The 15234-nt window shown below is 39.4% G+C and overlaps 1 protein-coding gene across 4 annotated transcripts in view; it reads left to right on the forward strand.

Annotated features, from left to right (window-relative positions):
* The window catches only part of pc (pyruvate carboxylase), a 78002-nt gene that overhangs the window by 25854 nt on the left and 36914 nt on the right, over positions 1-15234 (forward strand). For all 4 annotated transcript variants that reach the window (XM_062964824.1, XM_062964825.1, XM_062964826.1 and 1 more), the window contains 2 exons: positions 755-906; positions 11539-11657. In XM_062964824.1, the coding sequence (XP_062820894.1) occupies positions 755-906; positions 11539-11657 (271 nt within the window). The remainder of the gene's footprint in view (positions 1-754; positions 907-11538; positions 11658-15234) is intronic.

The following is a 15234-nucleotide window of genomic DNA, read 5'->3' on the forward strand; positions in this document are numbered from 1 at the left end:
CATGGAAGTTTAGCCCCAGCCTCCAATAATAATAATAATAATAATAATAATAATAATAATAATAATAATAATAATATGATGATGATGATGATGATGATAGCAATAATAATAATATAGCAACATAGACCTGGACAGTGTGCTTTCCATGGAAGTTTAGCCCCAGCCACCAATAATAATAATAATAATAATAATAATAATAATAATAATATGATGATGATGATGATGATAATGATAATAATAGCAATAATAATAATATAGCAACATAGACCTGGCCAGTGTCCTTCCCATGGGAGTCTAGCTCTTATCTCTAATGATAATAATAATAATAATAATAATATCATGATGATGATGATGATAATGATAATAGCAATAATAATAATATAGCAACATAGACCTGGCCAGTGTCCTTCCCATGGGAGTCTAGCTCTTATCTCTAATGATAATAATAATAATAATAATAATAATAATAATAATATGATGATGATGATGATAATGATAATAGCAATAATAATAATATAGCAACATAGACCTGGCCAGTGTCCTTCCCATGGGAGTCTAGCTCTTATCTCTAATGATAATGATAATAATAATAATAATAATAATAATAATGATAATAATATAGCAACATAGACCTGGCCAGTGTCCTTCCCATGGGAGTCTAGCTCTGGTCTCCAATAGTAGTAGTAATAATAATAATAATGATAATGGAGACATTGACTGTGTCCCCCCCCCCGCCCGCCCTTGGTTTCCCCAGGGGACCGGTATGGGAACGTGGTGCACCTGTACGAGCGGGACTGCTCCATCCAGCGCCGGCACCAGAAGGTGGTGGAGATCGCTCCGGCCGCCCACCTGGACTCCCAGCTGCGCTCCCGGCTGACCAATGACGCCGTCCGGCTGGCCAAGCAGGTGAGGGAGGGAGGGAGGGAGGGAGGGGCCGTCCTGCGGGAATCTACCCGGGTCTAGGACTGGACTGGATGGCCTTTGGGGGTCCCTTCCAGTGTGCGTATATGTGTGTGTGTATACATATATCTCTCTTGCCTTTTTCCCGTGGGTGGGACTCAAAGTGGCCTCCAAGGCTAAAACAGCAAGGATGCGCATACATAAAAGTCCCAACAAAAACGCCATCTCCCAGGTAAACAGATTGCACACAAGGCACCCCCTATAGAAACACATGGATAAACCACGATATATATCATTAAAAAAATTCCCTAAACCTCCGGCCACTGAGATTATTTGTAAAACAGTTGTGCTAAGCGCTTAAAAACTCCTGTTTTCTTTAGGTTGTATGTATGAAAACATGGCCAGGTCCAACATAGCTTTTCAAAGAGCTATGTCTACCTACCTGCAGACACCTTGCCTCTCTCCATGCTCACAGGAGAAGAACATCTATTTATCTGACTATCTACTTGTATGTCTATCTATTCATCTATCTGTCTGTCTATCTACTTGTATGTCTGTCTATCCATCTATCAATCTGTCTGTATCCGTCTCTTTACCTACCTATCTATCTACCTGCAGACACCTTACCTCTCTCCATGCTCACAGGAGAAGAACATCTATTTATCTCTCTATCTACTTGTATGTCTGTCTATCCATCTATCTATCTGTCTGTCTATCTATCTATCTATCTATCTATCTATCTATCTGGAGACACCTTGCCTCTCTCCATGCTCACAGGAAAAGAACATCTACCTGTTTACATGTCTATCTGTCTACCTACTTATCTGTCTACCTGCAGACACCTTGCCTCTCTCCATGCTCACAGGAAAAGAACATCTATTTATCTCTCTATCTACTTGTATGTCTGTCTATCCATCTATCTGTCTGTCTGTCTGTCTGTCTATCTATCTATCTATCTATCTATCTATCTATCTATCTATCTGCAGACACCTTGCCTCTCTCCATGCTCACAGGAAAAGAACATCTACCTGTTTACATGTCTATCTGTCTACTTACCTATCTGTCTACCTGCAGACACCTTACCTCTCTCCATGCTCACAGGAGAAGTACATCTATTTATCTGTCTATCTACCTGTATGTCTGTCTAGCCATCCATCTCTCTCTCTCTCTCTCTCTCTCTCTCTCTCTCTCTCTCTCTCTCATCTGTCTCTTTACCTACCTATCTACCTGCAGACACCTTGCCTCTCTTCATGCTCACAGGAAAAGAACATCTACCTATCTACATGCCTATCTGTCTACCTACCTATCTGTCTCTGGAGACACCTTGCCTCTCCATGCTCACAGGAGAAGAACATCTATCTCTATCTATCTATCTATCTATCTATCTAGCTATCTATCTATATATCTCATCTACCTACCTCTCTGTCTACCTGCAGACACCTTGCCTCTCTCCATGCTCACAGGAGAAGAACATCTATTTATCTCTATCTATCTATCTATCTATCTATCTATCTCATCTACCTACCTCTCTGTCTACCTGCAGACACCTTGCCTCTCTCCATGCTCACAGGAGAAGAACATCTATTTATCTCTATCTATCTATCTATCTATCTATCTCATCTACCTACCTCTCTGTCTACCTGCAGACACCTTGCCTCTCTCCATGCTCACAGGAGAAGAACATCTATTTATCTCTATCTATCTATCTATCTATCTATCTATCTATCTATCTCATCTACCTACCTCTCTGTCTACCTGCAGACACCTTGCCTCTCTCCATGCTCACAGGAGAAGAACATCTATTTATCTCTATCTATCTATCTATCTATCTCATCTACCTACCTCTCTGTCTACCTGCAGACACCTTGCCTCTCTCCATGCTCACAGGAGAAGAACATCTATTTATCTCTATCTATCTATCTATCTATCTATCTATCTATCTATCTATCTATCTCATCTACCTACCTCTCTGTCTACCTGCAGACACCTTGCCTCTCTCCATGCTCACAGGAGAAGAACATCTATTTATCTCTATCTATCTATCTATCTATCTATCTCATCTACCTACCTCTCTGTCTACCTGCAGACACCTTGCCTCTCTCCATGCTCACAGGAGAAGAACATCTATTTATCTCTATCTATCTATCTATCTATCTATCTATCTATCTATCTCATCTACCTACCTCTCTGTCTACCTGCAGACACCTTGCCTCTCTCCATGCTCACAGGAGAAGAACATCTATTTATCTCTATCTATCTATCTATCTATCTCATCTACCTACCTCTCTGTCTACCTGCAGACACCTTGCCTCTCTCCATGCTCACAGGAGAAGAACATCTATTTATCTCTATCTATCTATCTATCTATCTATCTATCTCATCTACCTACCTCTCTGTCTACCTGCAGACACCTTGCCTCTCTCCATGCTCACAGGAGAAGAACATCTATTTATCTCTATCTATCTATCTATCTATCTATCTATCTATCTCATCTACCTACCTCTCTGTCTACCTGCAGACACCTTGCCTCTCTCCATGCTCACAGGAGAAGAACATCTATTTATCTCTATCTATCTATCTATCTATCTATCTATCTCATCTACCTACCTCTCTGTCTACCTGCAGACACCTTGCCTCTCTCCATGCTCACAGGAGAAGAACATCTATTTATCTCTATCTATCTATCTATCTATCTATCTATCTATCTATCTATCTCATCTACCTACCTCTCTGTCTACCTGCAGACACCTTGCCTCTCTCCATGCTCACAGGAGAAGAACATCTATTTATCTCTATCTATCTATCTATCTATCTATCTATCTATCTATCTATCTCATCTACCTACCTCTCTGTCTACCTGCAGACACCTTGCCTCTCTCCATGCTCACAGGAGAAGAACATCTATTTATCTCTATCTATCTATCTATCTATCTCATCTACCTACCTCTCTGTCTACCTGCAGACACCTTGCCTCTCTCCATGCTCACAGGAGAAGAACATCTATTTATCTCTATCTATCTATCTATCTATCTATCTATCTATCTATCTCATCTACCTACCTCTCTGTCTACCTGCAGACACCTTGCCTCTCTCCATGCTCACAGGAGAAGAACATCTATTTATCTCTATCTATCTATCTATCTATCTATCTCATCTACCTACCTCTCTGTCTACCTGCAGACACCTTGCCTCTCTCCATGCTCACAGGAGAAGAACATCTATTTATCTCTATCTATCTATCTATCTATCTCATCTACCTACCTCTCTGTCTACCTGCAGACACCTTGCCTCTCTCCATGCTCACAGGAGAAGAACATCTATTTATCTCTATCTATCTATCTATCTATCTATCTATCTATCTCATCTACCTACCTCTCTGTCTACCTGCAGACACCTTGCCTCTCTCCATGCTCACAGGAGAAGAACATCTATTTATCTCTATCTATCTATCTATCTATCTATCTATCTCATCTACCTACCTCTCTGTCTACCTGCAGACACCTTGCCTCTCTCCATGCTCACAGGAGAAGAACATCTATTTATCTCTATCTATCTATCTATCTATCTATCTATCTATCTCATCTACCTACCTCTCTGTCTACCTGCAGACACCTTGCCTCTCTCCATGCTCACAGGAGAAGAACATCTATTTATCTCTATCTATCTATCTATCTATCTATCTATCTCATCTACCTACCTCTCTGTCTACCTGCAGACACCTTGCCTCTCTCCATGCTCACAGGAGAAGAACATCTATTTATCTCTATCTATCTATCTATCTATCTATCTATCTCATCTACCTACCTCTCTGTCTACCTGCAGACACCTTGCCTCTCTCCATGCTCACAGGAGAAGAACATCTATTTATCTCTATCTATCTATCTATCTATCTATCTATCTCATCTACCTACCTCTCTGTCTACCTGCAGACACCTTGCCTCTCTCCATGCTCACAGGAGAAGAACATCTATTTATCTCTATCTATCTATCTATCTATCTATCTCATCTACCTACCTCTCTGTCTACCTGCAGACACCTTGCCTCTCTCCATGCTCACAGGAGAAGAACATCTATTTATCTCTATCTATCTATCTATCTATCTCATCTACCTACCTCTCTGTCTACCTGCAGACACCTTGCCTCTCTCCATGCTCACAGGAGAAGAACATCTATTTATCTCTATCTATCTATCTATCTATCTCATCTACCTACCTCTCTGTCTACCTGCAGACACCTTGCCTCTCTCCATGCTCACAGGAGAAGAACATCTATTTATCTCTATCTATCTATCTATCTATCTATCTATCTCATCTACCTACCTCTCTGTCTACCTGCAGACACCTTGCCTCTCTCCATGCTCACAGGAGAAGAACATCTATTTATCTCTATCTATCTATCTATCTATCTATCTCATCTACCTACCTCTCTGTCTACCTGCAGACACCTTGCCTCTCTCCATGCTCACAGGAGAAGAACATCTATTTATCTCTATCTATCTATCTATCTATCTATCTATCTCATCTACCTACCTCTCTGTCTACCTGCAGACACCTTGCCTCTCTCCATGCTCACAGGAGAAGAACATCTATTTATCTCTATCTATCTATCTATCTATCTATCTATCTATCTCATCTACCTACCTCTCTGTCTACCTGCAGACACCTTGCCTCTCTCCATGCTCACAGGAGAAGAACATCTATTTATCTCTATCTATCTATCTATCTATCTATCTATCTCATCTACCTACCTCTCTGTCTACCTGCAGACACCTTGCCTCTCTCCATGCTCACAGGAGAAGAACATCTATTTATCTCTATCTATCTATCTATCTATCTATCTATCTATCTATCTATCTCATCTACCTACCTCTCTGTCTACCTGCAGACACCTTGCCTCTCTCCATGCTCACAGGAGAAGAACATCTATTTATCTCTATCTATCTATCTATCTATCTATCTATCTATCTATCTATCTATCTCATCTACCTACCTCTCTGTCTACCTGCAGACACCTTGCCTCTCTCCATGCTCACAGGAGAAGAACATCTATTTATCTCTATCTATCTATCTATCTATCTATCTATCTATCTATCTCATCTACCTACCTCTCTGTCTACCTGCAGACACCTTGCCTCTCTCCATGCTCACAGGAGAAGAACATCTATTTATCTCTATCTATCTATCTATCTATCTATCTATCTCATCTACCTACCTCTCTGTCTACCTGCAGACACCTTGCCTCTCTCCATGCTCACAGGAGAAGAACATCTATTTATCTCTATCTATCTATCTATCTATCTATCTATCTATCTATCTATCTATCTCATCTACCTACCTCTCTGTCTACCTGCAGACACCTTGCCTCTCTCCATGCTCACAGGAGAAGAACATCTATTTATCTCTATCTATCTATCTATCTATCTATCTATCTCATCTACCTACCTCTCTGTCTACCTGCAGACACCTTGCCTCTCTCCATGCTCACAGGAGAAGAACATCTATTTATCTCTATCTATCTATCTATCTATCTATCTATCTATCTCATCTACCTACCTCTCTGTCTACCTGCAGACACCTTGCCTCTCTCCATGCTCACAGGAGAAGAACATCTATTTATCTCTATCTATCTATCTATCTATCTATCTCATCTACCTACCTCTCTGTCTACCTGCAGACACCTTGCCTCTCTCCATGCTCACAGGAGAAGAACATCTATTTATCTCTATCTATCTATCTATCTATCTATCTATCTATCTCATCTACCTACCTCTCTGTCTACCTGCAGACACCTTGCCTCTCTCCATGCTCACAGGAGAAGAACATCTATTTATCTCTATCTATCTATCTATCTATCTATCTATCTATCTCATCTACCTACCTCTCTGTCTACCTGCAGACACCTTGCCTCTCTCCATGCTCACAGGAGAAGAACATCTATTTATCTCTATCTATCTATCTATCTATCTATCTATCTCATCTACCTACCTCTCTGTCTACCTGCAGACACCTTGCCTCTCTCCATGCTCACAGGAGAAGAACATCTATTTATCTCTATCTATCTATCTATCTATCTATCTATCTCATCTACCTACCTCTCTGTCTACCTGCAGACACCTTGCCTCTCTCCATGCTCACAGGAGAAGAACATCTATTTATCTCTATCTATCTATCTATCTATCTCATCTACCTACCTCTCTGTCTACCTGCAGACACCTTGCCTCTCTCCATGCTCACAGGAGAAGAACATCTATTTATCTCTATCTATCTATCTATCTATCTCATCTACCTACCTCTCTGTCTACCTGCAGACACCTTGCCTCTCTCCATGCTCACAGGAGAAGAACATCTATTTATCTCTATCTATCTATCTATCTATCTATCTATCTATCTCATCTACCTACCTCTCTGTCTACCTGCAGACACCTTGCCTCTCTCCATGCTCACAGGAGAAGAACATCTATTTATCTCTATCTATCTATCTATCTATCTATCTATCTATCTCATCTACCTACCTCTCTGTCTACCTGCAGACACCTTGCCTCTCTCCATGCTCACAGGAGAAGAACATCTATTTATCTCTATCTATCTATCTATCTATCTATCTATCTCATCTACCTACCTCTCTGTCTACCTGCAGACACCTTGCCTCTCTCCATGCTCACAGGAGAAGAACATCTATTTATCTCTATCTATCTATCTATCTATCTATCTATCTCATCTACCTACCTCTCTGTCTACCTGCAGACACCTTGCCTCTCTCCATGCTCACAGGAGAAGAACATCTATTTATCTCTATCTATCTATCTATCTATCTATCTATCTATCTATCTCATCTACCTACCTCTCTGTCTACCTGCAGACACCTTGCCTCTCTCCATGCTCACAGGAGAAGAACATCTATTTATCTCTATCTATCTATCTATCTATCTATCTATCTATCTCATCTACCTACCTCTCTGTCTACCTGCAGACACCTTGCCTCTCTCCATGCTCACAGGAGAAGAACATCTATTTATCTCTATCTATCTATCTATCTATCTATCTATCTATCTCATCTACCTACCTCTCTGTCTACCTGCAGACACCTTGCCTCTCTCCATGCTCACAGGAGAAGAACATCTATTTATCTCTATCTATCTATCTATCTATCTATCTATCTCATCTACCTACCTCTCTGTCTACCTGCAGACACCTTGCCTCTCTCCATGCTCACAGGAGAAGAACATCTATTTATCTCTATCTATCTATCTATCTATCTATCTATCTCATCTACCTACCTCTCTGTCTACCTGCAGACACCTTGCCTCTCTCCATGCTCACAGGAGGAGAACATCTATTTATCTCTATCTATCTATCTATCTATCTATCTATCTCATCTACCTACCTCTCTGTCTACCTGCAGACACCTTGCCTCTCTCCATGCTCACAGGAGAAGAACATCTATTTATCTCTATCTATCTATCTATCTATCTATCTCATCTACCTACCTCTCTGTCTACCTGCAGACACCTTGCCTCTCTCCATGCTCACAGGAGAAGAACATCTATTTATCTCTATCTATCTATCTATCTATCTCATCTACCTACCTCTCTGTCTACCTGCAGACACCTTGCCTCTCTCCATGCTCACAGGAGAAGAACATCTATTTATCTCTATCTATCTATCTATCTATCTATCTCATCTACCTACCTCTCTGTCTACCTGCAGACACCTTGCCTCTCTCCATGCTCACAGGAGAAGAACATCTATTTATCTCTATCTATCTATCTATCTATCTATCTATCTATCTATCTATCTCATCTACCTACCTCTCTGTCTACCTGCAGACACCTTGCCTCTCTCCATGCTCACAGGAGAAGAACATCTATTTATCTCTATCTATCTATCTATCTATCTATCTATCTCATCTACCTACCTCTCTGTCTACCTGCAGACACCTTGCCTCTCTCCATGCTCACAGGAGAAGAACATCTATTTATCTCTATCTATCTATCTATCTATCTATCTCATCTACCTACCTCTCTGTCTACCTGCAGACACCTTGCCTCTCTCCATGCTCACAGGAGAAGAACATCTATTTATCTCTATCTATCTATCTATCTATCTATCTCATCTACCTACCTCTCTGTCTACCTGCAGACACCTTGCCTCTCTCCATGCTCACAGGAGAAGAACATCTATTTATCTCTATCTATCTATCTATCTATCTATCTATCTATCTATCTCATCTACCTACCTCTCTGTCTACCTGCAGACACCTTGCCTCTCTCCATGCTCACAGGAGAAGAACATCTATTTATCTCTATCTATCTATCTATCTATCTCATCTACCTACCTCTCTGTCTACCTGCAGACACCTTGCCTCTCTCCATGCTCACAGGAGAAGAACATCTATTTATCTCTATCTATCTATCTATCTATCTATCTCATCTACCTACCTCTCTGTCTACCTGCAGACACCTTGCCTCTCTCCATGCTCACAGGAGAAGAACATCTATTTATCTCTATCTATCTATCTATCTATCTATCTCATCTACCTACCTCTCTGTCTACCTGCAGACACCTTGCCTCTCTCCATGCTCACAGGAGAAGAACATCTATTTATCTCTATCTATCTATCTATCTATCTATCTATCTATCTCATCTACCTACCTCTCTGTCTACCTGCAGACACCTTGCCTCTCTCCATGCTCACAGGAGAAGAACATCTATTTATCTCTATCTATCTATCTATCTATCTATCTCATCTACCTACCTCTCTGTCTACCTGCAGACACCTTGCCTCTCTCCATGCTCACAGGAGAAGAACATCTATTTATCTCTATCTATCTATCTATCTCATCTACCTACCTCTCTGTCTACCTGCAGACACCTTGCCTCTCTCCATGCTCACAGGAGAAGAACATCTATTTATCTCTATCTATCTATCTATCTATCTATCTCATCTACCTACCTCTCTGTCTACCTGCAGACACCTTGCCTCTCTCCATGCTCACAGGAGAAGAGCAAAGTGAGTTTCGAGGCTGTTTTGCCAGCAGATGCGGATGTGTCAGGAGCATGTTGTTCACGCAGCCCCGAAACCACACGACGCTCCCGTGATTCCGGCCGTGAAAGAAAGCTTTCGACCACACGCCCTCCGTGCTGTGCTTTCACGGCTTTTTTGGGGGAGTCTTGGGGGCTTTGTGGAGGGTCCGGGGGTTGGACCCACAAGCCTCTGGTGCCGCGACCCTCGCACTTCACAGCAAACGGGGCCGAGGGCAAACTGGCAGCCGAGCATCACGGCCTCTTCCCGCTCCAGCGCACAATGTGCATCCGCTGTGCTGCTCGCAGCACTTCGCTCTGGCCGGCGCCACCGGCAAGGCTGCGGCGGGGATTTGCACATCCGAGCCAAGGCCTGGTGCCTCCGCCTCCCCTTCCCATCCGTCCTTCCTCCCTTCCAGGAATTGTCATAGAGAGATGCGCCTGCTATTATTATTATTATTATTATTATTATTTCCTTTCATGCCGATCTCTTGCATTCAATATTATTATTAGATTAGATTATAATATATTGTTATTGCTATTATTTCCTTCCATGCCGATCTCTTGCATTCAATATTATTATTATATTAGATTATACTATATTGTTATTACTATTATTTCCTTCCATGCAGATCTCTTGCATTTATTATTATTGTTATTATTATTATTAACACAAAAAGATGAGTCCACAGCAGACACTCTGCTGGCTGTTGTATTGGATCCCACGCCAGACACTGCCCATTATTATTATTATTATTATTATTATTATTATTATTATTATTATTATTATTTTATTATGACACAGCAAACAAGATAGATATGCTTCATTTCGTTTCACAAAAGTCGAACACTTCCCAAGTGTCTAGGACTGTGTGATGTATTATTATTATTATTATTATTATTATTATTGGAGATTGGAGCCTGACTTCCATGAGAAGGACACTGGCAAAGTCTATGTTTTTTATTATTATTGTTGTTATGATTTTATTATGACACAGCAAACAAGACAGATATGCTGGATTTCGTATCACAAAATCAGAAGTCGAACACTTGTTATTATTATTATTATTATTATTATTATTATTATTATTATTATTTGAAACACAACAAGACGAGTCCACAGCAGACACTCTGCTGGCTGTTGCATTGGATCACATGTCAGACACTATTATTATTATTATTATTATTATTATTATTATTATTATTGTTACTATTATTATTATTATTATTATTATTATTATTATTATTATTTGAAACACAACAAAATGATTCCTCAGCAGACAGTCTGCTGGCTGTTGTATTGGATCACATGTCGGACTCTTCCCAAGTGTCTAGACTGTGTGATGTATTATTATTATTATTATTATTATTATTATTATTATTATTATTATTATTATTATTAGAAACACAACAAGACGAGTCCAAAGCAGACACTGCTGGCTGTTGTCTTGGATCCCACGTCGTCTTGAGGCCCTGCCCCCAGTGTGCCGATCACCCCTGGGACCCCCTTGCCTGGCTTGTGCCAGAGTCTTTGCACTGATCTTCAGATCCTCCTAGGGTGCCCGCTTTTCCTTTTGCTCCTCCTCAATCCTGCCCCATCCGTGTGCTTCCTCCCCAGGTGGGCTACGAGAACGCGGGGACGGTGGAGTTCCTGGTGGACCGGCAGGGGAAGCACTACTTCATTGAGGTCAACTCCCGCCTCCAGGTCGAGCACACCGTCACCGAGGAGATCACCGAGTGAGTAGAGTCACGGAACACGCATGCACACGCAAGCACACGCAGAGAGAGAGAGAGAGACCCGCTCCCTCCCACTGCGCCTCTCAATGCCTCTGCATACATGTGCATGTTTTACATTCCGGGTAATCAATGTGAGATCAGGGTTGTTGTGTGTCTTTCGGGCTGTGTGGCCATGTTCCAGAAGCATTCTCTCCTGACGTTTCGCCCACATCTATGGCAGGCATCCTCAGAGGTTGTGAGGTATACCTTGCAGTCAATATTATTATTATATTATATTATAATATACCTCACAACCTCTGAGGATGCCTGCCGTAGATGTGGGCGAAACGTCAGGAGAGAATGCTTCTGGAACATGGCCACACAGCCCGAAAGACACACAACAACCCTGTGATCCTGGCCATGAAAGCCTTCGACAACACACCTCACAACCTCTGAGGATGCCTGCCATAGATGTGGGCGAAACGTCAGGAGAGAATGCTTCTGGAACATGGCCACACAGCCCGAAAGACATACAACAACCCTGTGATCCCGGCCATGAAAGCCTTCGACAACACACCTCACAACCTCTGAGGATGCCTGCCATAGATGTGGGCGAAACGTCAGGAGAGAATGCTTCTGGAACATGGCCACACAGCCCGAAAGACATACAACAACCCTGTGATCCTGGCCATGAAAGCCTTCGACAACACACCTCACAACCTCTGAGGATGCCTGCCATAGATGTGGGCGAAACGTCAGGAGAGAATGCTTCTGGAACATGGCCACACAGCCCGAAAGACATACAACAACCCTGTGATCCTGGCCATGAAAGCCTTCGACAACACACCTCACAACCTCTGAGGATGCCTGCCATAGATGTGGGCGAAACGTCAGGAGAGAATGCTTCTGGAACATGGCCACACAGCCCGAAAGACACACAACAACCCTGTGATCCTGGCCATGAAAGCCTTCGACAACACACCTCACAACCTCTGAGGATGCCTGCCATAGATGTGGGCGAAATGTCAGGAGAGAATGCCTCTGGAACATGGCCACACAGCCCGAAAGACACACAACAACCCTGTGATCCTGGCCATGAAAGCCTTCGACAACACACCTCACAACCTCTGAGGATGCCTGCCATAGATGTGGGCGAAATGTCAGGAGAGAATGCCTCTGGAACATGGCCACACAGCCCGAAAGACACACAACAACCCTGTGATCCTGGCCATGAAAGCCTTCGACAACACACCTCACAACCTCTGAGGATGCCTGCCATAGATGTGGGCGAAATGTCAGGAGAGAATGCCTCTGGAACATGGCCACACAGCCCGAAAGACACACAACAACCCTGTGATCCTGGCCATGAAAGCCTTCGACAACACAATGTGAGATCCTTTCCTCTGTCGTTACCAATTATGGGTTTAGTTATGACAACGATGGCCGGGAGAGACGTGCAAGGCCTGTCTGTCTGTCAGTCTACCTGCAGACACACCTTCAAGAGCATCTACCTGTCTATCTATCTACCTACCTGTCTGTCTATGTCTCTGGAGACAGTGTGGTTGTGCGTTTTCCCGCCTGTCTGGCCATCTTCCAAAAGTATTCATTAGGAAGAGCTTCCTGATTGTAAGAAGGAGAGCCGTTTGTTCAGCGGTGGAACTCTCTGCCTCGGAATGTATTGGGAACGGCTTCCTTGGAGGCTTTGAAACAGCGATGGGATGTCCAGCTGTGCTTTTGGAAGAGATCCATCTGCGCTCTTTGATTCCCCCAAAGCGGATTCAAGGAAAGGAGGGAGGGAGAGAGGGATTGAGAAAGAAAGAGAGAGAAAAAAGATAGAAAGAAAAAGAAAGAAAGAGAGAGAGAGAGAGAGAGAGACGGCCTTCTGGCCATTCTCTTCATTGCAGACTCTCCCAAAGCAACATTCCTGCAGCTCCTCCTTAATATTTATTTTATTTATTGAATTGATTGATATCCATTTGCCTGAATATAATTTCTTGCATTTAATATTATTTATTAATAATAGTACTATTATTATTATTATTATTATTTCCTTCCATACCAAGCTTACAGTCCATATTATTATTATATTATAATAATATATTTAATTATTATTACTATTACTATTTCCTTCCATACCGAGCTCTTGCAGTCAATATTATTATTATATTATAATATTATATTTAATTATTATTACTATTATTATTTCCTTCCATGCCGAGCTCTTGCAGCCTATATTATTATATTATCATATTATATTTAATTATTATTACTATTACTATTTCCTTCCATGCCGAGCTCTTGCAGTCAATATTATTATTATATTATAATATTAGATATAATTATTATTACTATTATTATTTCCTTCCATGCCGAGCTCTTGCAGTCAATATTATTATTATATTATAATATTATGTATTATTATTATATTATTATAATATTATATTTAATTATTATATTATATTATAATATTATATTTAATTATTATTACTAATTATTTCCTTCCATGCTGAGCTCTTGCATTTAATATTTATTATTATATTACAATAAAGTATATTATTATTACTATTATTATTGTTTCCTTCCATGCTAGTCTCTTGCATTTAATATGTATTATTATATTACAATAAAATATATTATTATTATTATTATAGATTATAAAATATGTTTCATATTTAATAGATTATTAATATTTAAAATATTATATTTAAACAATTATTAAATATATTACTACTATTATTATTTCTTTCCTTGCCAATCTCTTGCATTTAATATGTATTATTGCCGTATTATATTACTAATATTATTATAGATTATTAAATATATTTCATATTTGATAATTAATATTTAAAATATTATATTTAAAATATTAAATGTGTTACTATTATAATTATTATAGATTATTAAATATACTTCATATTTGATAGATATATTACTATTACTATTATTATTATAGATTATAAAATATATTATATATTTGATAGATTATTAATATTTAAAATATTATATTTAAAAATTATTAAATATATTACTATTATTATTAGAGATTATTAAATATATTTTATATATGATAGATTATTAATATTTAAAATATTATATTTAAAATATTATTAAATATATTACTATTATTATTATATATTATTAAATGTATTTCATATTTGATAGACTATTAATATTTAAAATATTATATTTAAAATATTATAAATATATTACTATTATAGAATATTTAATATATTTCATATTTGATAGACTTATAATATTTTAAATATTATTATTATTACTATTATAGGTTATTATATATATTTCATATTTGATAGACTTAATATTTAAAATATATTTAAACGATTATTAAATATATTATTATTATTATAGATTATTATATATATTTCATATTTGATAGATTAATAATATTTTAAATATATTTAAAGTTTATTAAATATAGTATTATTATTATTAATAATAATGTAGATTATTAAATATATAGATTGGCTTTGATGGACCTAATGAAGCCTGCCTCTGGAGGACTTGCATTAATTATAAATATATTACTATTACTATTATAGAATATTTAATATATTTCATATTTGATAGACTTATAATA

The sequence above is a fragment of the Anolis carolinensis genome, unplaced genomic scaffold, assembly GCF_035594765.1.
Source record: "Anolis carolinensis isolate JA03-04 unplaced genomic scaffold, rAnoCar3.1.pri scaffold_14, whole genome shotgun sequence".
NCBI classification, from domain to species: Eukaryota; Metazoa; Chordata; class Lepidosauria; order Squamata; family Dactyloidae; genus Anolis; species Anolis carolinensis.